This window comes from Scyliorhinus canicula, chromosome 10 (genome assembly GCF_902713615.1).
Source record: "Scyliorhinus canicula chromosome 10, sScyCan1.1, whole genome shotgun sequence".
NCBI lineage: Eukaryota > Metazoa > Chordata > Chondrichthyes > Carcharhiniformes > Scyliorhinidae > Scyliorhinus > Scyliorhinus canicula.
Window position 1 is genome coordinate 122,939,364 of NC_052155.1, and position 27,957 is coordinate 122,967,320.

The following is a 27,957-nucleotide window of genomic DNA, read 5'->3' on the forward strand; positions in this document are numbered from 1 at the left end:
ATTTGAATCTATTAAGGTTACATTCATATTTTGTAAAATATGTATGGGATTTCTAGGAATCCAGTTCAAATTGGTTTTGGTTAGACTAGACGAATGACATTATCTGCTTTTATGCTGTGTCAACTGCAATAGGGAGGCAAGTGCTTTTTGAATAATCATATTCAACAGTATTTACTGTGGCAATGCAAGCAGTTTCTGTGGTAAGAGAGCAAACGACTGATGGTGATGATGAAAGTGGTGGTGATGGTGAGTTCAGTCATCCTGTGAGATTCTTGGACACACTTTCAAACCCAGGGTTAAATAGTTAAAATGTACAGTTTGTAATAGATGGAAGCTTTCCATTAAATAGTTGATAAGCAGCTCAAAGATAGGTGGACCTAGGTTTGAGCCTCCTGGCTCCATTAATATTTGAAAGCTGGAGGCAGTGAAGCAAATTAGCTGAAACTAAGAGGAAGTGTCTCCACATACAGTTACCAGTCATTACAGCACAACATTGCTGCTTAGAATTTGCCAGGGCTTTCCATTTGCCACCTGCCAGCACCCATGAGGCTTTCTTGTTCATTTCTCTGTGCTTTCAATCTGCTGACGCCACTTTCTTTTAATGATAAAAGTAAATTAGCTGAATGAAAGTCTCGATTGAAGCATCTGCCAGTGTTTCAGGTTGACCTGCAGAACCAAGCCATTATTACAATGAATGCAATTACAATTAATAGCTGTACTCACAATGGATTCACTGAAAATCGAAGTGTTTCTTTGGACTTTGATTTAAGGCAGAATCTAATGCATGTAACTAAGGGCGCGGCTGTCGCTCCCCCTCCCCCCCCCCTCTCCCCCTGTGAGCTGGAACATTGCAGCAAACCGATTGAAAATGTCCGATTTTCGACAATTGCCGTTCAGCACCAAGGTCAGCGCTTATGGGGACAAAACACTTAGAAGAATTCTCAGGTATTATAAAATTTGCTGCTTCCAAAACATCAATTATTGAAATCAGACATTTAACATTTTGCATGGAATGTGCCACTAGATAAAGAGGGGTGGCTCAATATCGATTTGCATTTCAAACTGCATACTGGCACTTTGTGCTTTAGCATCATTGGTGGATCAATATTTAACGCCTGGAGATCCAGAGAATGCACCAGTCATGTCAAGGGACCTCTTCAGCCAATCTGCTTTGCGTGGCAGGTGATTATTATTCATAGAAGTCGCCTGTATTCTTTCCTTTCCAGAGCTCCACACTGCTGACTCAGTGCCTTATTCAGTCATCTCTCTCTACGCTGCTGTAGCTGGACCCCTTTCCCTCCCAGCTTCCGAGCATTTGCATCCTCCACCATGTCTAAAACAGCAATCGGTAAGAATTCCTTACTTTTGTAATACACGGCGATTTTTTTTCTCAGCAGAAAATGTAGTGTATTCAAAATATATCCATTTTTAAAAAAATAATCAAATCTCTACCTTTATGGTGGGCTTATATTATTTTGATAAAGATTATGTAACTTATTAAATCTACCACTGGTTAAATGAATCTATTTTCAGTTTATCTTTTGAAATATCTGTTCTCGTAGTAAAGTGCATTCAAAATTACCCAGACAAGGCATGAGAGTAGCACCTTGAAAATTATTGCAATTAGTTCTATTATTTGTAATTTGTGGTAACTGTTGTAGTTGTAAATATTAAAAATATATTTCTATCACCCATAAAGAAAACCTTTTGAGGTTGTAAAGGCTCAATTGGATGTAAGAGATGAGTCTAACAAAAGATCAACCTTATGCAATATCTGTCTTATTCATTTGTGAGATTGGTTTATGTTTCATTCCTTAATGGTTGTAAAATCCTCACGTCTTCAGAGAATAAAAGTACATTTGGGCATTTGCAGTTGTGTGCTTGCTACGTTTTTTTTGACAGAACACAGCACAATGCAGGCAGACCCCACCCATGTGGCTATTCTTTCAGCGTTGAGGTACCATTTAAAAATTCATCAGCTTTAATGCTACCTGGCTGAGGTTTCATGTGGGAGGGATGAGGACCAATATTATAGACATTGCAGATTTTACCAAAATAAAAATAAGTTATGAGGTCCGAGCAACATGAAATTTCAGATTAATAAAGGTGAACAAGTGTCTATAAAATTAGTGGACCACCATTTAATAAGTGAGAAACTGTATGAAAGACAAAGATCAAATTATCCAAATGCTGCAATCTCTTGTTATTCAAATTAGCAATGGCTTGGAACTCAAAGGGCGAAAGATGCAGAGAGACATTGTGTTAGAAAACTACCAGATGCTAATGAGAAGGTTCTCTGCTATTATTAAATACTACCATCTGGGATTTTCAATAATATGAACTCATCTCTGGAATTAGTTCCCTCTTTAGAGACAGATGTCTCCATCTAAGCTTGTTAAGTGAATGTGGATGCGGGAAGGAGGGAATCAAGTATACAGTGAATAGCAAAGAACAAGGTGGAAAGGGTGGGGTGCTTAATCTAAAATGAAGCTGCATGCAAATACATAGAGACTAAACTCTGGGAGACCGGCCAGCCCTGCAGTGCTTACAACAACAACCCCCCCACACACACATACACTGCGCCAATCTAGTAACCAGTATTGATAATTTTTGGGTGTTGAAAGCCTGATCACTGCAGAAAGCCCTATTAAGAATACTGTTGCCATGGAAAGCCCTCCTTCGATTGATTAATGAGCAATTCATACGTGACAAACATACGTTTTGGCTAAAGACAAGGCTGCTGGGACCAGTAACAAAAGAAGGCCACCAATGTGAATCAAAGTTCAAAGCAACAGAAACACCAGACATGTTTTGTATTTTGATAGCCACAACAAGCCTCAGGTGGTGTCTAGGAGCAAAGATGTTACAGGGTTATATAACCCCATCATTATCACTTTGTATATTGTTTACATCGCTATTATAGGTACAGTTTGACAGGAATGAAATCTTCCTCCCACTTCCCTCAATGTAATACCTTTGGCTCAGTTGGACTTTAATCTTTTCATTCAACTATAATTTTTGCCAACTCATTAGTGTAACAACATTGCAGGCATTCTGAAGATTTTAATTTCTGGAAAATAGTTAATTATATTCCTCCTACCTGTGTTATTACCATATTCTGTATATACCAGTTTAATTTCCAAGAATACAATATATAAATCCAAAACATATAATATTGTAATCATACTAATTTAAAACATACAAGTCTTTATATTAGATTGCTTCCTGGCATGGAGTAGAAGAATATATCCTATTAACAATGTTGTACATTAAATGCAATTTACACAATTTAAATATACCATCCTTCATTTATTTACCTTTCCTTACAAACCTTAGACCCTCATTTAACTAGGAGGGCAAAGTGAACTGGGATATTGACTTTTAAAATATCACTGCCATGTCTTTCCATGGCCATCCACCAGGCAGTGCAATTTAAGCCTGATAAGCAGTACAGACTCAAATGAACCCTCCCCTCGTTCAAGACAGGACACCAGCCTTCCACATGGTGTTCACTCTTCAGCACTGGCTGCTGGTGGGCAAAATTCATCTAATTGAGGAGGGTGATTTCAAATGGTAGGCCTCCCCATGGACTGAAACGCTCATATTTTGGCTGTAAATCAATTCCTGGACGAGTATAAATTGGAATCTAATTTTGATCAGTGTGTTAAAAAGCAGATTTCTACATCAATTCTTGCACATTTGACATTTTCTTATTCATTGGTATGACCTTGAAAAGAGGTCGTCGTGTTTAAGCGCATAATTCAAATCTGACGCCATTTCACAGTTTAGTCCTCACCTCCCAAGTTCCCATTTTCTCTATTATCACAATGTTGTCAACACATTCATTTATGTTTACTCAAAACAATCAATGTGGGGTAATTTATTTTAGTTATTTGCATGTCATGAATACTAAAATGATAGGGGAGGGATAGGATCCCATCTGCATTGCACTCATTTCAGGTACAAAATGAGATTATTCATGGTAATTCAGAAAAAGAAGGCCAGATTTATTGGACTGCAATTCAGAAATATTGCTCCAGAAATCGCTATCTCTGCTGGAACTTAAATAATGAAATATCATAGAATGTTTCAGGAATACCATTGATACGTCAATGCCTAAACACATCAGCTGATGTAAAACTTGAGGGCCACCTGTAGTTTGCCACGGATTGATCAATGCGCTTGCCATTTTGTTGTTGGGACATTAATCTGTATATGTATACATATCAATGTGCTCCCATGCTGCATTTTTGTGCCAAATACTTCCCTTCCAATATGGTTGACTCTTTATTGCCCTGAAAATTTAGTGATTTAGTCAATCAAATGCATCAAACTTCTGTGGGTGATTCCATTACATTCTCAGAACAATGAGGGATGAGCAATAGCTGTTCACCTTGCTAACAATGCCCAAACCGTGAGAATGAATTTAAAACAACATTTCAAGTCCTTATTTTAGTCATCAAACCTTAACAGAGAACTGGATTCAGTTAAATTGCCACATAATCTCAGACATTTTGAAGTGCCTTGCCTCTGTCTTCCCTGATTACCTGCAGCTCCATAATAGCAATGAAACTGATATCTTATTACAAACTCCTCCTCAGTGACATCATGAATTAAAATATAGGGATGAAATCATTCTTATGATGGGATTCAGGAGCATATAGCAATTGACATAGACACAATTCTCTTCTGAGGCATTTTGTAAGTAAATATATATAGGAAGCAACGAGTTTAGTTCTCATGAATAAGGCAAGAGTCATTTAGATGGAACATAGTGATGTGCAACATTAAGAGAAATTAAATATTAACAGAATTAGCAGAATATTTCTGCCTTAATGAAAGCAAGTTTTTAATTTATTTGATGTTCTCCGTGAAGATAATTCTGTCACTAATTTTACCAAAGGAAATTACAGAGTAGGAAGTAAAGCATTGATATATTTTTAAAAATGTTATGACTGAAAGAAAAAAAAATGGTAAAAATGATGTTTCATGACAAAATCAATAAGTAACTACATTATGTAGAACAAAAGCAAAATGCTCTGGATGCTGGAAATCTGAAATAAAAACAAGAACTGCTGGAAATACCTAGCAGATCAGGCAGCATCTGTGGAGAGGGAATGTATCAGGTCAATTACTTCATCAGTTCTTGGGTGGCTTTATCTTGACAAAATGTTCCAAGATGCTTCCCTGCTGTAGGTCCACCTCCAGCAAGAACAGCAAGAAACTATGGGGCAGGTGGGGGGAGGGGGAAGATGGTAGGCAGCATGGCTGAAGCAGTAGGTATGTATTAAGGTGGCTTTTTAAAGTAGCAAGGGATGTATACGGCAAGTAGCTTTAGCAAAAAGTTCTGAAATGTGGGGAGAAGAAGGCTGTAGGCATTTCCACCAATGATCGAGTAAAGTAAGAATGGAGAGCTGGAAGGGGTGACAAATGGAGGTGGATTGAACCAAAGGGCTGTTTCTAAACGAGAAGGAAAAATTTGAAATCAGTATGCTGAGGAATATGCTGAGGAATGGGACACCAATGGAGGTCAGCAAGGACGATGAGTGAGGAGTACGAGAGACAGGAAGGTGAATGGCAAAATGCCAAGTTTATGCAGGATGGAGCTTTGTGAGGTTGATGAGAAAGAGATTGGAAAAGTCAAGACTGGAGGTAACTAAGACATAACTAAGAGTTTCAATTGAAATGGAGGTGAGGAAAGAAAGTACAGCTAGGAGCTGAACAAGATACTGTAGTTCATCAGATTGAGTTTGAGCTAACTTTCAGGAAGGGGTCTGTGATTGGAGTCAAGAGTATAGTGTATCTAGTATAGTGTATATAGGGTGGCACGGTGGCACAGTGGTTAGAACTGCTACCTCACAGCACCAGGGACCTGGGTTCAATTCAGACCTTGGGTAACCGTCTGTGTTGAGATTACATGTTCTCCCCATGTTTGCATAGGATTCCTCCGGATGCTCCAGTTTCCTCCCACAGTCCAAAGGTATGCAGGTTAGGCAGATTGGCCATGCTAACAAATTCCCCATCGTGTCCAAAGATGTGCAGGTCAGGTAGGTTTATGGGGCAACGTCAGGAGAGTGGGCCTAGGTAGGGTGCTCTTTCAGAGGGTCGGAACAGACTTGATGGGCCGAATGGCCTCCTTCTGCACTGTAGGGATTATATGGACTTCTATGATGGAAACTGAACAGAATTACGTTCAGTTCAACAAATTACAGACGTGTAGTCAATTCTGATTGCCCCATAAACCTGACTGTTAACCAGCCCACCTTCATAATTCTCTTTTCTGCATTCGAACTTCTAGTTGGAGCTAGCCTGGAGACAGACATTTTAGGACTGGCTCTTTCAACTCTATATTCATGCTGCTTGCTGAGGTTTTCTAGATATAAGTTAGAAGGATGCACTTCCCACAAATGTCCAACCACACAGGAGGTATATCTATGACTTCCTAATGTTGCTATGCTCTGTGCTCGAAGCATGCATTAAAAAAATTATCTTTTCATAACGACTTCCATCTTGTATGACATCCTGGAAGTTCTTTTCCATTGATGCCATGGCGGGACTGTGGCCAGGAATATAATCTGGAGTGGAATTTCATTGGGTCACATAGAAGGTATTCTACACAAAACATCTACTTACATACAGGGATGACTGAGAGAGTTCAGTAACGACATTTATAGAAATTACAATTATGTGGCAATCCAATAGATCTAACCTTGGAAACCAAATAGTAAAGGTTAGTTGTAATGATTAAAACATGTAAATTGTAAATAAACCATTCAAATCCAGGCTCAATTCTGTGGTCTGCCATTCCTTCAAATGAAGTTACTGTGAAAAACCCCTAGTCGCCACATTCCGGCGCCTGTTCCCGTACCAGTCTCCCCGAACAGGCGCTGGAATGTGGCGACTAGGGGCTTTTCACAGTAACTTCCTTTGAAGCCTACTTATGACAATAAGCGATTTTCATTTCATTTTCATTTTCCTTGGAGGGTGAGGTTCTCACAAAGAATGTATATGGGGAAATTTTAAATCAATTACCTGCCATTTTCCCCTCATCAAAATTGATCTGAGCTCCTGAACAGAGAATGTAGGACCCGATCTTACCAGTACAGGGTGAGTTATCACAACTATCGGGAAAATCACTGATATTTGATACAAACGTGAAGTATGTTTACATTATAATACATAGAGTTGTTTATTTTACATTTAAAATGATTTTCAATTATATTGTTCTCTATTTGCCACTTTCACCTTCTTTGTCATTAAAATGATTACAGTAAAATATAGCCGTGTGTTATAGCTTGTGTATAGCACAGTGTGATGCAATATCATACTGTCCAGGAAGATCCAAGTGCTAATCCCTGGTCTGTGCTGTGATAACACAGTTCAGCAAGTATGATAGTAGGATTACTGCAGTAGAGCCGTAACAAATGAAGCAGTGTTCCTGCTTGTGACCTCAGGTTGGGAAATCGCCAGGTTTATCCTGAAGCTTTCAAAAATTCAAAATGAAGCTCCTGGTAAACTGCTGCAAAAATCCCAGGAGAAACGAAAGTGACATTAAGGAATACCGTGTTTTTTCTTTTTCTTTTAACATTTTAATTTATTTGTTTCTAAATGGTGGGTGGGGAGGGTGCAAAAAGACTGACATGCAATCATGTGTGGGTAACAAAGACTTTCCGTTTTCCGCTTGCGGGTCAGCTGTACAGAGAAGGGAGAATTCCTGACACCTGGCATTTAAAAATGGCTGCCAAGACATTGGATTTTCGGGCCGGGGAAGGGGCTAGGTTGGAAGTTAGGGCAGACGATCCCAGAAGAACTGAGGAGAATTCCGGCTGGGTGGAAGGCCTGCCTCAGAGATCCAGCACTATATCTAAAATGTAATTTACAGAAGTAAAACAGCTCTCATCCCTCACACTCGCCCCAACCTATCCATACCTAAGCTATGGGGAGAAAGCAGGATTAGGTTATTGAGTTGGATGATCCCCCATGATCGTGAAGAATGGCGGAGCAGGCTCGAAGGGCCAAAAGGCCTCCTCCTGCTCCTATCTTCTATCTATGTATGCCAATCCATTTCACCTCATGGCCCTTTGCCAAGCTATGTACCCAACCCAATCTCATGCCCCCACACCAAGCTATGCCCCCCAAACAATCCTATGGCACTCATGTTCCAAGCCAAGCTATGCACCCCCACCAACCCCCATTGGTCCTCATAACCTCTCTGCCGAGCTATACCCTCCACCTCCACTCCCATGGTCCTTTATTGCCCCTATGTCAAGCTATGCCCTCATGTACCCCTTATGGTCTGTCATATCCCCCATTCCAAGGTGTGCCCTGCAAACAACTCCTGTGGCCCCAACACAAGCTACCAAGTTATGCACCCTAAACAATCCCAATTCCTCCTCGGGTCCCTCATACCAACCTTCCCCATGATTCTTTACAGTCCCAAAGCTAAACTATGCCCCTCCTCCCAGCCCATCCATGGCCTTTTACCCCCCCCCCCCCCCCCCCATGGCATTCAACCCACCTATGGCCCTTTACATTTTGCCAGCTTGTGCCACCAATATTTCCTTACACAGACTGTGCCACCTCAGCTGGTATCCATCTTGGCAGACCTCATGGCCCATGCAGGGGTGAGATAGAATAAAGTTCTAACTGTCTATTGCAGACTTCACTATTCTGAAAAAAATTTCTTCCATAAAAACTCATTTACATTAACATTCCTTCAGCTCAATAAAGCCTTATAACAACAAACATTTAATTCAAGTGCACAATCAGTTATAACAACAAGCATTGGAATTCATAGCCACACCCCTTGGAGCTGTCAACCAAACTATGAAATGGCAGGCACCCAACTGTGATAATGGATGGTTGTGATATCAATCATGCAGCACTAATTCTGTAATGGAAACCAGCTTATGTCAACATAGTGAAATGGCAACCATGTATTTTAACAATCCAGATATTTTTGCAAAGATTTAAAGGGCAGGACTTTTAAACATTCTGAGAGTTCCCTTTTACAGGTGTTTCTCCCAGGTCCTTTTCACACTTTAAGTGTCCCTGATGGTTTTGACAGTTGGTTTTGACAGTTGGTTGACAGTTCCAATGAGGTTGACAATAATTGGTTTATGCAATTTTACGCACTTTTATGCCAACATTTAACAATTCCAAAGATCACCTTACCTACCAAAAGGGCATCTGACCTCCACCAAAGGTATCCTGGGAGATGATCCAAAAGGGATACCTCACCTCCGCAAATGAGTACCCTGGCTATCCAAACGAATCCACACAGTTCAGGTCTGCTTTCACCTGGTCTAATCTGAACACTTGGGGCTTTACACTCCTAGGCTAACAAAATCTACTCCAGTGGAGGCAGCTGGTGTTTGAAATAGCCACCTGCCCCGTAAATTGTGTTTGTGCACCACACCAACCACCGCCACCACCCCCCCCCCCCCTTCCCCCCTTCCCCCCTGCACCATTCCCACCCCCATGAAAATGGAATGTGCTATGTTTGGGATGGGACTTGCAATAGTCAGGTAATTCCACTACATTTACCACAAATGTTTATCTGGCATAGGTAGATGGGGAGGCAACGGGAAGTAGGAGGTTATGTGATGAAACCTCTTGGACTGTGTCTAACCAAAGTTGACAATCCTATTGTGATCACCTGTCGGGAAATGCATATGTGTGACCAATTGGACAGAGGTGTGTTCAGATATGAGATTGCCAATGGTTAAATGGCATGCTGAGATTGGCAGGCTCCTAGGCTTACCCAGCATCCAGAATATAATCACGAATCACTACCCTCAGAACAGCAGGAAAGACAATGGCTGGAAGTGGCTGGGGGCAGGCAGGAACAGGTCTTTTTAATGTGTCCAATACTGTATTTTTCCTAAAACTGCAGTTCTTCTTTCTGCATTTATTTGGAAGCAAGCACAAAAGGAGCAGGCCTGTGGAACAGCAAGTCACTGCTCAAATGCGCTGTGCCTCAGGGTGCCAGGATTTATCCTTGCACCTGAGATTCCCCATGAGGTAAGTTCACAAATCACATTTCTACAGTATTTCACATCAAGGAAAGAAATGGAAAAGTAAAGTCAACTCAGCTGCGTCTCCCTGAATCAACAGATTATGAGTGGCGCTGCCAAGCCCTGAAAACAGCAATTTGTTTTCCATTACGCACCGTTTTCATTTAACATCATTCCGTTCTGCAGGCACCCTTTATCAGCAAAGAAAATACTCAACATGGAGGGTAATTGGACAAAACGGTTTGAAGAGTTCTGTCAATTCAAGTTTTGTTGTCAGCATTAAATTCAGTGATTTTAAACATCAAATAATTAAACTGTCCACAGTGAGGAAAACAGTGGGTTGGAGGGGGTGGGGGGAATTGATGCAAAAAATACTTGTTTCTGTATGTTGTCAATTGCTGTTACACAAGTAATAGTTTGCTGATCTTCTAGAAGAGTCCACTGGAATAAGGCAATCGAAAACTGCAATGATCTTTGACTGATAACTAACAGTATCCCATTTTATTCTCATCATCTGATGCTTTCAAGACGAGAGAGAAATCAATAAATGTGCATTGCTTAAAAAAAAGAAAATTGAAGGTTCTCACAATATTGACAAGATTTATCAGAAATCCAGACAGAAATTTGTTAGCATGGTGGAGATTCTTACCCATATATTATACAGGATCCTGTTTCAGAGTAGGAGTGTGGTCAAAAAGATTATTGTATTTGACAAGAATTAATAGTTACTATGAAAAATAATGGCATATAGATTTCAGAATGTTGTTCCAGAACTCCTCTTAAAATGTTTGGTTTAGAATCCTGTTTGATCTAGGTACAATCTTGGGAAGCACAGATTCCATGTTGGAATAGAGAGCATAAATCTAATTAACACACAAGGGGATACACCTGGCATTATTTAATATTTCTATACAACTTGATATGTTTTCCTATATGTTGTTTATTACAATTCAGACTACAAAATCCCTTCATATTTCTCTTCTATATGTTTTTGAACTTTTAGTTATGTTCATAGTATGCAGGAACTTTATTATGGATTAGTACCTGCTCAACAGATAAGTCACATCTTGCTGGTCTGATATATTGAAAAAGCTCATCCCCATGGAACCCACAGCTACTCAGAGTCATAATGATTCTCTCTGAATATTTTCATTTAAAAACCCGTACTGAAGTGGGGATACAATATGATAATGGTGATTCACCAATGTAAGCACCAAGAAGGAAGCTGTCTTTGGAAGTAGTATATTTTATGTTGTGACTTAAGGACACTGAAAAATGCTCTGAATTCTAGTTTAAGCCATTATAATTACTTTCACCATAACATTCTCCTATCTTGATTCTAAAATTTCTGACCATTTCTGGCATACCTGATCCCATCTCCAATCTGTTCTTTCCTTTTTGCAGACAACTGCAGCAATTATTTCTGTAGATTCCCATCAACATCTGCCCCGAGATGTTGATTCTATCTTCCTACAGCCTTTAGTCAATATCGCTCGGGAACTTTTCTGTTTATCATTATTGAGGCTGCTATTATCATCCTGCTGAAATCTGCCATCATTTCTTTTACGTGAATGTGCAATATTTATCCTTCTTGACACTGCCATTATTATCCTTCCTGAAGTTGTCATCGTTCTTCTTCGTGAGATCTCTATAGTATCCCTCTGTTTCTTTGACTACAAAGAAATTGTGTAAAAAGTTTCAGAAATCAACTGCTGCTCCGATTGATCATCTGATGATTTTAAGACTTCTAGCTACCCATCAACTATGTCATTTGAATTGATAGGTTTTAAAGAAAGACACACTCATTTTCACGGAGTACCTTGTCTACCTTGTCTAGTAAAAACATCTGTGAGCCCTTCACATGTTGTGATCTACCTTGAAGTGAAGATTGTTCCTATTTCGGCAAATGTGGCAGCTGTTTTGCACACTAGGTCCCACAATACGTAAACAGTCTCTCCAAATGTAAAAGAGAAAGCAATAACATAGAGCATTTATGATTTAACTTTGTTAGGATACCGGATCAGATCCCAATGTTTGTTAGGATGCCGGATGGTAACCCTGAACAATTTTTCTATTTATAAAACTATGAGGAACATATACATCACACCAGGAGTGATGTCTCTGACCAGAGGTATCTTTTATGTTAAAACAAATTTACACATAGAATTAACCACATTACGTAATATCAAAGAAAAAGCTTCTCAATTATCAGTTAAAGTTATTAATAAAAGGAAAAGTTTGAACTTACTATCTACACATGCTACTAACTCCAATTAAGCAACCCAGTGTAGTTCAAATGCCACTTATAAACAAAGTTAACAAAACAGGTTACCTGCTTAGCTATGCAGACATATGGAAATAGTTCCTTTCGAGAACAGATCCAGTACACCTCTCCTCAACCTAACAGCATTTGGAAAAACTGCTGTTCAACATTAAAGAACGTATAGCAGACTGCAAAACTACAGACAGACCTGGCTCCTCCCATTAATTACATTATGTGTATTCCACTCAGTTCCATGACCTGCTTAACTAGGACTAAACACCACTCCCTCATAAATTATTTACACTCCAGGGAATCTCAAACAATCAAATTATGATTTCATTAACCCTTTGTATGCAACCAAGCAGTTAGCCCACCTTTTATGACTCTTTAATTACAGGTTGAGCAGATATACTACTGTAGTATTTTAAACCAGGGTTTTAAATAACATTATTGCCATGAATATGAAATATTAATATATTTCAATTTCTTACATTCATCACAGCTCCCTCTTCAGAAAAATAAACCAGCAATAGAAAAATTCTGAAAGTCACTATTAGTCAAGTTTTTCACTGAGCCAGCCTCCTGTAGTTGAATGAACAATTCTGTTAAATGTCCAAATGCTCCTTCCATGTTCAACTGAACACCACCAGATTGTTTGTGTACACTGCACAATTCATTAGTCCATTAATGGCCTTGTTGGTTAGTCTTTGGTCGCATTCTTCATTCCAAATGACACAACTTTAAACTGGGACAGACCATTTGGTGTTACAAAAGCTGAAACTTCCTTCACCCTTTCTATTTAAGGTACTTGCCAGTATCCTTTATGTCAGTCAATTTGGTAATAAACATTATCTGTCCCACCTTTTCAATAGTCTTCCAAGCGAGGATTAGGATATGAATGTACTTTGTAACTGCATTGACTTTCCTTTAGTCCACACCCAATCATTGTGTTCTAGCTGGTTTTGGTACCATCACAGTAGGTGGGCTCCAATTGTTGCAACTCACTTCAATTATATAATTCTCAAGCATGCTTTCGATCTCCTTTTGTGACTTCCAATTTTGTATTGATTCTATATTGATGTTGCTAATTAGAATAGAATTTCCTCCATCAACATCATGTTTAATTACTTTTGTGCTGCTTAATTTGTTTCCATATAGTTCTGTGTGACTATAATAACTCTTTTAGGTCACTCTGATTTTCCTCCAGAAGGTAGTCAGTAATTTATCCAAATTTCTTATTACTTCTTAATTTTCCAATCTAATTTGAGGAATTTAACATTCAGAGTCATCTGGAATTTTTTCTCTCTCTGAGTTATAACCACAAACATATCCTCTTTCTTTCCTTCCCTATCAAAATACCTTTTGTGCATATTGATATGACACACTCTGTGAGCGTTCCTTCTATCTGCCGTTCTTATCAAATAATTTACCTCACTCAATTTCCTTTCCATTTGATGAGGCCCACTAAATCTTGCTTTTAATGGTTCACCTACCAGTGGTAACAATACTGGTACTTTCTCACCACTAACAAAACTGTGGGCAGAATTCTCCGCAAGGCCCGACGCCGTTGTGAAAACTGGAGAGGTTCACGACGGCGTCGGAAGCCTCTCCCGGCCCCCTATTCTCCCCTACCCGGGGGGGATAGACGGGCCGTACCGGGAAACTCGGCTGCCGGGCCTTGTCCCTGGCTTCAAGGCCCAGCGCGCCAAGAATGATGCTGCGGCAGAGCCTAATGACGTCAGCCGCGCATGCGCGGGTTGGACAGCTCCAACCCGCGCATGCACGGTTGCCGTCTTTCCCCTCAGCCCCCCCGCAAGACGTGGCAGCTTGATCTTGCGGGGCAGCGGAGGGGAAAGAGTGCGCCCCCTTGAGACGCCGGCCCGACGATCGGTGGGCACCGATCGAGGGCCAGTCCCCTCCCGAGCACGGTCGTGGTGCTCGATCCCCGATCCGCCCCCCTATGCCCCACACTTACCTGGCGCGCCATGTTCACGACGGCAACGACCAGGTGTGGTTGCCGCCATCGTGAACAGGTCGGGAACGGCAGGCTGCTCGGCCCATCCGGGTTGGAGAATCGCGGGCCGCCGTGAAAAACGGCGGCCCGCATTTCTCCGAGCGGCGTGTCGGAAAACCAGATACACCATTTTGACGGGGTGGGAGAATAGTGGGAGGTGCGGGAGCGGACCTCCCGCTATTCTCCCACCAATCGTGGTTGCGGAGAATCGAGGCCTGTGAGTTTTTGATTTCTTAACTGCCTCTTTTTTATCACATGCTGTGACAATTTTAAATGCTTTCTAGCCAACTCACCAGCGCTATTTAATCTCTCCCTAAAGGTTGGCACTTCGGGTGCGATTCTTCGAAAACATTTCAAAGTTCATCTGTGATGGGTTTTTCAGGGAGTTTCCCGCAAGCTCTACTGGTGAGTTCCCCACCCCTATCCAATGACACTTAATCACTTTTTTGGGCCCTGGGGAGTTTCTCACCAGTTTAACCTACACTTACAATTTTTTTGAGCACTGGGAGCTGAACTCAGAGTTTGGGCTGCCATTTTGAAAGGGTTCCCTGATTTCTAAGTGAGCTTGTGGGAGCCCCACACCCCCCACCCATGGGCAGTGCTATCACCCATACGCATGGGGGCTACCCCTCACCCCCCAAGTGAGGACAGCTATCTATGGGGCACCAGGGGGCTCCCTTCTTCAGGCACAACATCACTCCCCCTTCCAGGACCCCCACCCGTCACCTCCCCAACCTCCTGGAGGCCTCTGCTTACATGCCCTGCACTCTCCCCCCCCAACCTTCAAGCTCCCCCTCCACCCTCCCTTCATGGGCATGGCCCCTCGCAGGCTGGACCCCTGGCAATGCCAGCCTGGCATCTGGGAACGCTTGCACAGCCAGCCTGGTATTAGGCAGTACCGCTGCCAGCTTGGCAGTATGAAGATACCGACATTCCAGGAAAAGGGTCGGGAGGCCACTCTGCACTGACCTTGACCGCCCAGGGGTCTCCGATAGCCCGGGAGACCCCCCCAGATGCCGTCCCGGCTGATGGACCATCATTGATCGGCACCTGGCTGCAGCCTCCCTGGGTAGGCCAGTGAATTGAGGTGGGTCTTAAGTAGATTTAAGACCTACTTCTGCTGGCACTGTTTAGTCCCGCCCCTTTTGAGCGGCGTTCCGATTCTGACACCTCGCGGGACTTAGGTGAATTCCGTGAAGGATGGAGGCTGCCGGGAAGCCCGTAGGAGGGCTCTCCGGGATTCACCGGCCATGTTGCGCTCTTGCTCGCGTGCAACTTAGTCCAACAAGGTAGTCTCAAAATGCTGACTCGCCAATTTCTCCTTAATTAATTCAAGTGGTCCTCTTATCTCTTGACCAAAAATTAATTCAAACAGATTAAATTTAGTTGATTTATTAGGTACATCCTTAATTGTAAATAATACAAATGGAATATCTTTATCCAAATCCTTTGGATAATCCTGACTATAGGCCCTCAACATGGTCTTTAAAGATTGATGCTACCTTTCTAATGCTCCCTGTGATTGTAGATGACACACAGTTGATTTAAATCGCTTTAATCCTCAGCTATCCATAACTTCCCTGAATGGCTTCAACATAAAATTGGATCCCTGATGTGATTGGATTTCTTTAGGTAGTCCATATCTGGTAAACAAAATAGTTAACTCCTCTGCAACCCTCTTAGCTGTAATATTTTGCAATGGAATGGCCTCTAGTAGAATGAAATCTAGTAGGCACATCCATTATGGCTAACAAATACTGATTTCCACTTTTTGTCTGAGGAAGGGGTCCCTATTAGGACCCCAGTAAATGGTTACTCAACTATCAGAATAGGTGTTAAAGGTGCTGGCTCGATTGCTGCTTGAGGTTTTCCTATTGCCTAGCATGTGTGACATGTACGGCAAAATTCAACTACACCCTTATGCAAGCCAGGCCAATAAAAATGCTTTTATATTTTTGCTTGAATTTTCCTTACTCCTCAATGATCCCCTACTGGAACCTCATGCACTACCCGCAAAATCTCCTTTCTATAAGGCAATACAACTTGATGAACTTTGTCCCATTTCTCATTTGCTTGAATATGTAAAGGTCTCCACTTCATCATTAATATATTATTCCTAATGTAATAACACTCCGGTTACACTCAGATTCTACTTCTGTGTATGCTTTCTGATACAACTGTTTTATCTCTGAATCCTTATGTTATAATTCTACCAGTTTTCCTAAACTAAAGATAATCAGCTCTTGTTTTTTATCAACCATCTGGTCAAAGATTTTTTTCTGATAACTGAACCTCAGCCTCCCTATCTTTTCTCTTTGATTTCTTCTCCTCCTGTCTCAACCTGTGGTTTTGTGATCTTGTTACCACACGATCTGGAAATACCCCAGGATATGCTTATTGGAACACCTCAATGCTTTGACTTTCCACCAGCTTTTCAACCACAGTAGGCATCACTCCCACCTATGGTACAGGTATATCATTACCCAGGACTAACTGTATCCCTGAAAAAGATAATTTCTCTATTACTCATACCACCACTTCTCCACTTTTCACTGGATTCTCTAACTTGAACTTACATAATGGAATACTACCCACTTCACCAGTAATTCCACATTAAAAAAAATCAGAAAAGATCTTTGTCCCCATGTCCTAAATAGTAAACTGGGTTTTCAGATGTGGGAACATTATTGCATATGTTATGAATAAAATAAACTTAAAAATAGCGACCAGAGCCATTCAGCCATCCTGTCAGAGGCCAGTCATTGACTTATATTTTCCTTCCTCAGAATTTTGCAAATAAATTTTCTTTGCTCTACCTGACCATTTTCTGTATTGACATGTTAATATTTGAAAAGCATTCTTTTGCAATCTTTCAGCATAATAGAGTTTATGACCCTTCTCAAAATGAGCATGCCACTGTATAGGATATAAATCTTCAACATAAAACTTGTTGTACCAGCAAATCAAAAAAAGCCTTCCGGCACTTGACTAAAGGAATCTAACTTCTATTGAGAAGATAAATGGACTGCTTTCAAATTTTGATTGGAAAGAATTAAACAATATTACATTCTCAAAAGGATGCATAAATCATTTAAATGCACTGAATGATGTACAACTTTTCCAGAATCTAATTTGTACTCAACTCAAAAAATAAATATTGTGCGTACTTGTGTCTTTTTTAGATAACTGCTACAGTCTCCCCCTTGCTTATTCATCCTGTTAATTAAAGGCAACAGTTTTTTTATTAAAGACATTTATAGCTACATAGACGGTTATGCTTATAAAATGGCAGGATTTGAGCTGACCTATCTGGTTTAAGCGAAGGAATATTTTTTTACCAATCTCTGTACGTAACAACATTGTACCTAAATAAATAAACTCCCATTCCAAAAGCTCACACTAGGACGTTTTATTGCTTACTGTGACAATTTATCTACTCTGAAAAATCTATATATGCTTTTACAAAAATTACAAACTGCTTAGATAAGGAATTCAATTGAATTATGGTGAGCTTTATCGTATTAGTGGCAGTTAAACATTTTAAAGACTGGGGTAATTTGTGCTTGCATTAAAAAGGTCGGAATTTTTTCCATGTTGTGTGAAATATGCCCAATGTTGGTAAATTGTGAAACCACAGATGTCCACCATGACAAATTTCCCACATAATCTCCCATTGAAAAATATTGATTTCATCATTTTGGGATCAAAGACTGACTAGCTGCCATATGTAGTTCTTTTTCTGCTAGCTACTGCTTATTGGAAAAACAATCAAACTAAATGTGAAATGCTATCAAATATATTTATCGCTAGTTCAGCTGATATGTTTTCCTAACTTTGCATTAATCAAATGAATGAGTTAGCTTCGATTTCTCAGCCTGTTCCTAATACCTTTATAACATGCCTAGAGTCATCATCTATATTGAGTGTGTCATATATATATATCACAGCTACTGAGCGACTGAGTATGTTGCCTACATCAAGTGGCAGTCAATGTTCTACTTCAATGGTTAGCTCCCCGATTTTCCCCTTTCTAATTGGTGATTTTCGGCTTTCATTACTCACACGTAATTTTTTTTTCCTTCAATTTTCTCTCCGAATGCATTGCATTAAAAAATTCTATCCAACCACTGTGCAGCAAAGAAAACACATTGCAACAAAAATATCTATTTAATTCATAACTGTGTGGCACTCCCACATCCACATTCAAGCTGAGACCAGTATGATTTCCCGCCGGAATCGAGACGGGCCGCGGCAGGGTAAATCCCTTGAGAGGCCTCTTCCAGGACTCCTGATGGTCATTACGCCCCGTGAGATCTAATGAGATCCCACGAGATGTTGCAGGATCCAGACGTGCATAGTTCAGTGCTCGGTTAACTATGCCTACGCCAGAACTATCCAGCCCCCGGGATCTATCGACCTCACCGAGGAAACCTCAGATGGGCGGCGTTTCACACTTGTTTCCACAAACAGGGATCATTCAGAACAGCATTGGTGGGGTGCGGGGGAGGGGAGGGGGGGGGGGGGGCTCCCAGGCAATCAGAGGTACCAGGTTGGTTGGCCTCTGTGAAGGGTGGTACCCTGGCACTGCTGATTCCAACTAGGCACGGTGACACTGCCAGCCTGGCACCCTGGCAGAGCCACCTGGACACCCTGACAGTGCCACCCATATGCCTGCCTGACAGTGCCAAGGTGCTCAGGTGGAAATTTGCCCATGCTGTGGATCAGGCTCGGGGGTGCCCTGCCAATCTGAGGTGGATGCGGGCAGGCTCGAAGACCCCCCCCCCCCCCCACAACAGGGGCGTTGGGCGTGGGGAAAGATCAGAGGGTCGAGAGATCAGGCCGCCATTATAAAATGGCGCCTCAATCTCTTCCTGCACTGGCGATCAGAGATCCTCAGTGCAGGAAATGCGACCTGCTGAGGCCCAAAAAACTAACGAGTCCTGTTCAATAGCGAGGTTGTTTGCGCTGGGCAAAACCCCGCTAATACTGCCCAAAACGGGACTCTTTTTTCGTTAAATCGCACCCATAATGAAATGAAAATCGCTTATTGTCACGAGTAGGCTTCAATGAAGTTACTGTGAAAAGCCCCTAGTCGCCACATTCCGGCGCCTGTCCGGGGAGGCTGGTACGGGAACTAAGCTTCCAATAGTAGGCCTGTGTGTTTAAAAACCTGAGTTTTGAGTGAAGTGAGTTAAATTAATTATCCTGTGCTCCGAGGGAATAAATACCATGGAAACTTTCTGGACAAATTTCACTGCTCCACTTACACATGCTGAAGACCATACATGCCTTTGGCTAAAGGTGAGAGGCCCCCATTGTGTTGTGTATCATTCTGCACCCGCTTTGCATCTCTTCCAAGTCTGTCTGCACTCCACCTCCTGCCTTTTCTTTTGTTTTACTTGAAACCTTTAAAACTCTTTGACCACTCCCCCGTTCCAAAACCTCCTTCGTACAACAACAAAGTACTGCAGATGCTAGAAATCTGAATTAAAAGCATACTCAGCAGTTTTCGCAGCCTCTGAATCACAGAATCTTTATCGTGCAGAAGGGGGCCGTTCAGCCCATCGTGTCTGCGGAAAGAGTAACATCGACTGAATTTTCCAGCTTCTCGCATTTGAATGTTGGCCACATCCTCCACGGGGGAGCCTGCCATGGTGGGGACAGAACATTCTGGCCACAGTTAACATTTCAGGTCAATGTCTTGATGTCGGAAGGGGGACAGCCAGCCATCTGCACGACTCTAATTAGCTGGCTGGCAAACTCGTTGACAATCTCTTTTGACTTGGATGTCCTGAGGCCTTTTCATTTTTAATCAGGAGGTGCAAGAAAATGGAGGGTCCGGGATGCATAATAGTGCAACGTCATGGATGCAGAGGGGAGCCATGAGGCTTAATGTATTTGTCGGTCAGCGTATTTAAGAAGCAGGGAATAATGTTGAGCTGCTCAGTCAGTGGCAGAGAAGTCCCATTGCTGGTACTGAGAGGCTTGTGTTTCTGAACAGTAATTAGTGGGGCTCCTGAAAGAGATGACATAGAACAGTACAGCACAGAACAGGCCCTTCGGCCCTCGATGTTGTGCCGAGCAATGATCACCCTACTTAAACCCACGTAACCCGTATAGCCGTAACCCAACAATCCCCCCATTAACCTTACACTACGGGCAATTTAGCATGGCCAATCCACCTAACCCGCACATCTTTGGACTGTGGGAGGAAACCGGAGCACCCGGAGGAAACCCACGCACACACGGGGAGGACGTGCAGACTCCACACAGACAGTGACCCAGCCGGGAATCGAACCTGGGACCCTGGAGCTGTGAAGCATTGATGCTAACCACTATGCTACCGTGAGGCCCCTGTGAGGTGAGGTGATGCACTATCAATTACGAGACGAGAGTAGAGAGTAATCAAGGTTTTATTAAGCAGAAATGTGTTACCTCCTGCAGCTGCTGCCGAAATGGCTGCAGCTCGGTGAGCACAATATACTCCGCCTACTGGGCGGAGCCAGCAGGCAGGGATCTACCCCCGTACCTGTAGTACAGGAGCCTTACCGTAATACTTCTCATATACGTAATATATACAAACAGTGGTGACTACCACATGAGGTTACCAGCACCACTTGGGCAGCAGGGGTGGTATACGAATCCCTGGTGAATAAATGGCCAACAGCTGAGAGAGTGCAAATGGCAGCATGTTACTATGACAGAGAAGTGAGGAGCTTCATTGGGGGCATCCTACTCGTCAGGGGAGGACCAGAGGAATACAGTGAGGGGCTGAAAGTGAAAAATGACATTAACCAAGACATCGGATACACCACCAAATCATTAGCTAACGGCAGCTGAACCCCGGTGCCATTGGAGGCTGTGCTTGTCCAAGCAGTTAGTCTAGGACATTTGTGCTGTGGTGTACAATGACCTGGTAGCCGCCACAGGGCAGCTTCCTGCCTGAAGCCATCAATATCACCATGGTACCGAATTCTTGTGCTCCTGGGTCATTTTTGGGTGACATCTTGCAGTTAGCAGATCATCACATCCTCAGGCATGTCACGATTGCCTTATACTTGACAGCGGGGGACAGCATCCATTTTGAAGCTGAAGGGTCAGAAAAGGCACAGAGGGCAATAGATGTTGCCACCATCTATGGATTCCCTCAGATACAGGGGGACATCAGTTGCACCCACGTAGCCATCAAGTTGGCAACAGACCAGCCAGACAGACTTGTGAACAAAACCACTTCCACTCAGTGAATTGGCCGCTGGTCTGTGACTATAAGAAGACGGCATTGCTGGCCTGTGCTGGTCTGTGACTATAAGAAGACAGCATTGCTGGCCTGCACTGGTCTGTGATGATAAGAAGGTCACATCGCTGGTCTGTGCTCCGTTCCCAGGCAGTTGTCATGATGATGCTTCCCTGCAGGAGTCCCAGGTTTCTCAACACTTTCTGCCAACATCCAGACTCTGGGTGGCTGTTGACACCCATCCAGTACTGATACAGTGACAACTAAAGCCATCTACTAACAGGGCCGACACTGAACAGACAATTGGCATCTTGAGGATACGCTTACGTTGCTTTCACTGGTTGTGTGGTGCACTCCAGTGTGTCATGTATTGTGGTCACCTGCGCTCTGTGGTCTCTTTGTATGTGCAAAGAGGCCTGGAGCTGGATGAGGATAGGACCTCAACACCACTCCTTCCTGCTCCCTAACTTCCTCCAAGGAAAAGAAGCGAAAGAGGAAGATAAAGTTATTGCTGTTGAATAGTCCAGTGCCAGACACTGGAGGGAAACAACCGTGGCTCTCCCAAGCCTCACAGTGACCAGACGGCTGGCATGGCCACAAGGGCCACAATGATTCAGCAAATTTTCACTTGAGAACGGCTCTCAGCACTTATGAGAGATGATCCTGTCACTCCGCATCCATCAGGAAGAGAACCTCCAACAAGCATATAACATTCAAATAATTCCGAGGCCACCCAAAAACTTTGAGATTGGAGTTTCCACTGCCACAATTGTTTCACATCACAGAACATGAAACTACATCAAGCCCAGGAACCCTCCCCCTACTCCACCTCCACCATCCCTCAATCCTCATCTCACTTTTAATCTCAGGCCCCAATAACACATAGACCTGATTTGATTTCATCATCAATTATAATTACTATTGGCGAAATGAATGGCCCAACAAATATAGAGAGCTTAATTCAGGTGATTATTAATTGTAACTAACAGCATGGTTCCTTGCACACTCACCTACTTCCAAGCTGTGCTCCCACTGTAGCTGAGGATGAAGTCCTCAAAAGGCTTCTATACTGTATCATTGCAGGGTCACCATGAGGAGTGGTCACCTCATCAGCCTCTTTGACTGTCTCAGCCCCTACATGCTGGATGAGGTCAATGGCTGGGACATAGCTGGCTTCCACTCCAAACATCTTTGTGCCATCAATGATACTCAGCAACCAAAGTTACAGAGATTCTTACTCTTTCTTTGCAGTTCAGCATGCTGCTCCTGCATTCACACAGAGTGGTGGCTCTCCAAGAGATTGGCCACTCTCTCAATGGAGGAGTTCATGCACTCAAATCATGAAGTCATTTAAGGTACACAAGCACTGCATGGATTCCACCATTGTCTGCCCACGGCCTTGCATTGCCGCCAGCCAGGATCTTTGACATTCAGGAACTCATCTGCCTTGCTCCAGGTAGACCCTAATTGTGAGTGAAAACCAAAGCCAGCTTCTTTGCCCAGTGAAGCATGGCTGTGTCAGTCCACCGTCCTTTGAAGGGGATGACCCACTGCTGACTCTGGCAATATTTAACTAAATGGGAACAAAGTCCCATAGCGAGCGCGTTTAGTCGCGTCTTTCCCTGTGCTCGCAGCGCCCCGAAACACAATGCTATAAAATGGCACTTGCATTAGGTAAGGAGCCTCAGCGGAGAATACGCAGCCGAGGCAACACATAGCCCCATTTTGTGCAATGAGAGATCAGGACGCCACTGTGCCACCTCCTGAGCTAATGGACAGTCCACGGGTCAATTAGACACGTGACCTCCTACCCCCCCCCAAGCCCCAATGCTCAATGGGAGGGTCCCCCCCCCCCCCACCACCACCACCACCCACACAGGACACACCCCACTCAATCACCACCGTGCAAAAGATGCAAGCATAGCATAGTGGCAGTGCCTCTGCTGTCTGGCACTGGACCTGGTAGTGCCATGCTGTCACCCAGGTGGCACTGTCATGGTGCAAGGCTGGCAATGCCAGGGCTCCCAGGTGGCACCAGCAGTGCCAGGGGTACCACCCTGCCCAAAGGGCAAGCACCTGGGTGACTCTAATCGCCTGGGGGTCCCCCACGAGTACCATTCATCTGGTCATGTTTGTGGAGACCATTACTGAACGGCACTCACCCAAGGCCTCTGAGGCAAAGGGATTTGATCCTAATGTATCAGATACCTTGGAAAACTGCAAATTACAGTGAGACTAGCTGTCTCACCGTAATATGCATATTTGCTCAAAAGTGATCCCGCCCACAATGGGATTGACATCGTGACGTCTTGCAAGATCGCGTTAGATCTTGCGAGGTGTTGCAAACCACGTTGACCCCAGAGCAGGGTCTCCAGGCTTCTGTTGGCCACACTGCACTGCAGTGAGCTGCTTTTCAGGCGCAGTGCAGCCATAAAATTGCGCCAATCCCACTCTTCTCCTCCAACTCATTTTCTGATATGCTGCTTTCTCAGTGCTCCTCGTTCTGAGGTAGATTTAAGCACAACTGAGCTGAGGATGCCTGCGCTGGTGCTCGGTAGAGACGTATGATGTGGCAGTACAGTCTCTGTGGAGTCTCCCACCCACAGTGCTCAGCAATAAAGTGGTGAGACATTCAGCTCCATCCTTTTTGCTCGCCCTTTGAGAAAAACAAGAAGGTGGTGATGAGAGCTCAGGCTACCCAGCAGATGCCTCAGCTCAACCAACCCAATGGATGACAGCAGTCAAAGAGCTACAGCATTGCACTTGGCCGGAGATTTCTCCATGTCCTTCATCCTGCTTTCTGCAGCCTCTAATCCTGTCATTGCCGACGACATGCCTCAATGTCCAACGCTGACCCCCATCATCAACATCAGGTTATCCATGTCTGCCGCACCCCCACTACTTTGAGACACCTCACGACTATCGTGCGCCCACTTCTTCCAGCAGAATCAAGTTGGAGTAGCCTGGCCTCCCTCACTTATTGCAGCTTGTCATCGGCATGATCTGTCGTACTCCTCAGCGATGCCTCCTGCTCAATTACATCCCATATATGAGCGTGGCTGACTCTTTCAGAGATGCAACTGTCCACTTGCTGAGTCAGTATCAGGGAGATCAATGGGCACTGCTCAGCTCGTGTGCATGCTAGTTTATATAGAGCTGGACAGCTGTCACCCAGGTGTCAGTTGCTTGCTACCTTTCCATTTATCAGATCGGTGAACCTTTCACAACATTGTATCCATGTCCTCCTGGTCATACCTCTATGGCTGATTTATGTAAGCACCTCCATCATGTTGCTGGCAGATTTCTTCTATCTGATACTCAATACAATACCTCTCACATCTCAACAGCTGCCTTGATTCATCAGTGGTCCTTGGGGCCAGTGTGAACACCTGCCCATGCCAATGTTGGCCTCCTGTGCCATCTCCTGAGCTAATGGACATCCCACAGGTCAATTAGACACATTACAGTTGGAAATTATGTTGCCACAGTGACATGACACGGGACCAGGACCAGTGTTCCCTCTGGATTGCATGCCTGAACGGTCATGCAACTGTCCATTTAAGGGCCGTGCACTTAATTATTGCAGCCACACACAACCTGATGTTTAAATAAGATTTACAGCCACTCTAGTCCATGAGCAAAGATCTGGTAAACGCTCCCATAGCAGGAAGTTAATGGATATGAGCCAAGTCTGACATGACTGTTTAATCAGGTTGAATGAACAGGCAGAATTCACTCATGTCAGTTCCTGGAACCTGCAGCTATCACTCAGCCTGACTGACTAATGCACACCAACCGATTCCCTGAAATTAAACAGCCAGCAAACATCCCCTGAAGTCTTAAGCACCCACACGGCGGGAGGGGGGGGGGGGGGGGGGGGGGGGGGGGGTGCTGAGCCAGTGAAGGGGAGGGCCCAAGAAGGGAGGTGGTGAGGGGAAGACAGGCCGCCAAGAAGAGAAAGTAGAAAGTAAACTAGAGGATTTCTAAGCTATTTGATACCACCCATCTAGACTTCCCCTAACCTATTAAGGAAAGATTCAATCCGAAGACATGCAACACATTGAAAAAACGAGGGGGGTACGTGAAAAGTTTTGGATTCCTAACCCAGATCTCCAAATAATAATGCAATTGTTCTTGTGAGGTTATCATATTAGACATTTCAAAACATGCATACTTTCAAATACTATCCCCCCTCCCCCCCCCCCCCCCCCCCAACCCCAATTCACTTCTGTTTCCATTGTGAGGGACAGTTTACTTTCAAAATCGTGAAATTACTTCACAATTCATAGATTTTAAATCTAGAAAAATCTGAAGTGGAATAAATGCCACTACTTCCCCCAAAACAACGTCAACTGTCATTCTTCCCCCGGGGGAAGATTCCATTCTGTCTTGACCACAATGTTCTCTTCCGCACTTCCCAATCTCCTCCAATGTTCACTGAATTTACCTGGATGGTGTTTCTCTCTGACCTTCACCCTCCAGTTCACAAGAGACACTTTACCTCGGTCTGATTATATTTATTGATGTGAAGAAATTGCTGAGCTATTTTCTTCACTATTCATAGCAGTTTTAAGTTTAAAAAAATGCTCAAGTCAGCAGAAAGAACAAAAATTGTCTGTTCCACATTTTCTATCAACTCAAAAGACAAGCCTCCTTAGCTCTCTCTATTTTGAGTTTGTCAAATTGAAACATCTTGGGCTATCACCACCAGTTCAACTTTCCTTCTGTCAGATGACTGAAATACAAGCTACAATATAAAAACTAACAAATGAACCTCTCAAATACGGTTGTTGCAGTGGTTATGCTCCTGAACCTAAAACCTAAGAGGTCATGAGCTGAAATGCCACCATAGTAAATGTAAGATTGAATTCAGTAAACCTGGTCATTTGTAGACCAGCACGTTACCTAGTCAATGGCTGGAAGTGGTATTCTTCTTCTTCCATACCTCTGGTAACTTTGTAAAAACGTATGCAGCTTTTCTCTCCCTACTTCCCACTTCCTAAAGTGCACATTCCCTTGATATTGGTGCACACAACAAAATGAATTCTGTACTTGGATGGAAAAAATTAGAGGGAACATAGAACCTGGGAAATATTCCAGGTATCGGGTCCCAACCACAGATTGAAAATCCATCCCAATATCCAGTTGTAGCTGGAATATCGTTGTTAGATTTTATGTTTTATGGTGCTACTCTCTATTTTAGTTCTGTTAACAATACATTAAAGACAATTCATTGTTAATCCAAGGTCCAGAACCTTTGAGACGCACATTATTGGAGTTAACAGATCTCTCCAACAGGCCGCCCATTAATCACAAACTGGTATCCGCTCTCCTCTTCCTTATGTGAACATAAACGTCTTCCACATCAAACTCACCAGGCATGAGACATTAACTTTAGCCAGCAGGAAATGCATTCTTTAAAAATATAAACACAAAGATGTAAATAAACAAATTTAATTGTGATTGCTTTTATCATTTTTCTTAGTGCTACTGTTCTCGCTTTACACAAAGGCCGGAATTCTCCGCCCGTCAGGATTTACTTTTCCCGCTGGCAGCTTACCCCCGCCAACCGGTTTCGTGGCGGCACGGGGTGGTTTCAATGGGAAATCCCATTGGCAAGCGGCGGGAAGATAGAATCCTGCCACCTGTGAATGGCCCGCCAGTGAGAAACACACGGCTGGGGGACCAGACAATTCCGCCCATGGCATATCTACTGTTAGACCAGAAGACATAGAGGGAGAAGTAGGCCATTCGGCCATTTGTGTCTGCTCCGCCATTTAATGAGATCATTATTGATCTGATGTGATAATCCTCAACTACAATTTCCTGCCTTATCCCCACAACCCTTGATTCCGTTACTGATTAAAAAGCTGTCTATCTCAGCATTGAACATGCTTAACAACAAAACCTCCACAGATTCACTACCATCTGAGAGAAGAAATTCCTCCTCACCTTTGCCTTAAGAGGGTGACCCCTGACTTTGAGATGATGCACTCTGGTCCTGGACTCTCCCACAAGGGGAAACATCTTCTTAGCATCTACCCTGAGAATCCTATATATCTCAAAAAGATTGCCTCTCATTTATCTAAACTCCATTGAGTATAGGCCCAACCTACTTAATCTCCTCATCAGAAAATCCTTTCTTACCTGGGATCAACCTAGTGAACCTTTACTGGATTGCATCCAATGCCAGTATATCTTTCCTTAGATAGGAGACCAAAACTGTTCACAGTATGCCAGATGCAGTCTAACTAGTGCCTTGTATAGGTTTAGCAAGACTTCCTTATTTTTATATTCCATTCCCTTTGAAATAAAGGCCAAAGTTCCATTTATCTTCCCTATTACCTGCTGAACTTGCATGCTAGCTTTGTGATTTATGCACAAGGATCTCCAAACCCCTCTGTGTAAAAGCTTTCTGCCGTCTTTCTCC

The 27,957-nt window shown here is 43.2% G+C and overlaps 1 protein-coding gene across 1 annotated transcript in view; it reads left to right on the forward strand.

Moving 5' to 3' along the window:
- The first annotated feature begins 1,142 nt into the window (after nt 1–1,142).
- Nucleotides 1,143–27,957, forward strand: part of stmn2b (stathmin 2b) — a 67,828-nt gene continuing 41,013 nt past the window's right edge. The window contains exon 1 of the mRNA XM_038809671.1: nt 1,143–1,348. Within this exon, the coding sequence (XP_038665599.1) occupies nt 1,330–1,348 (19 nt within the window). The 5' untranslated portion in view covers nt 1,143–1,329. The remainder of the gene's footprint in view (nt 1,349–27,957) is intronic.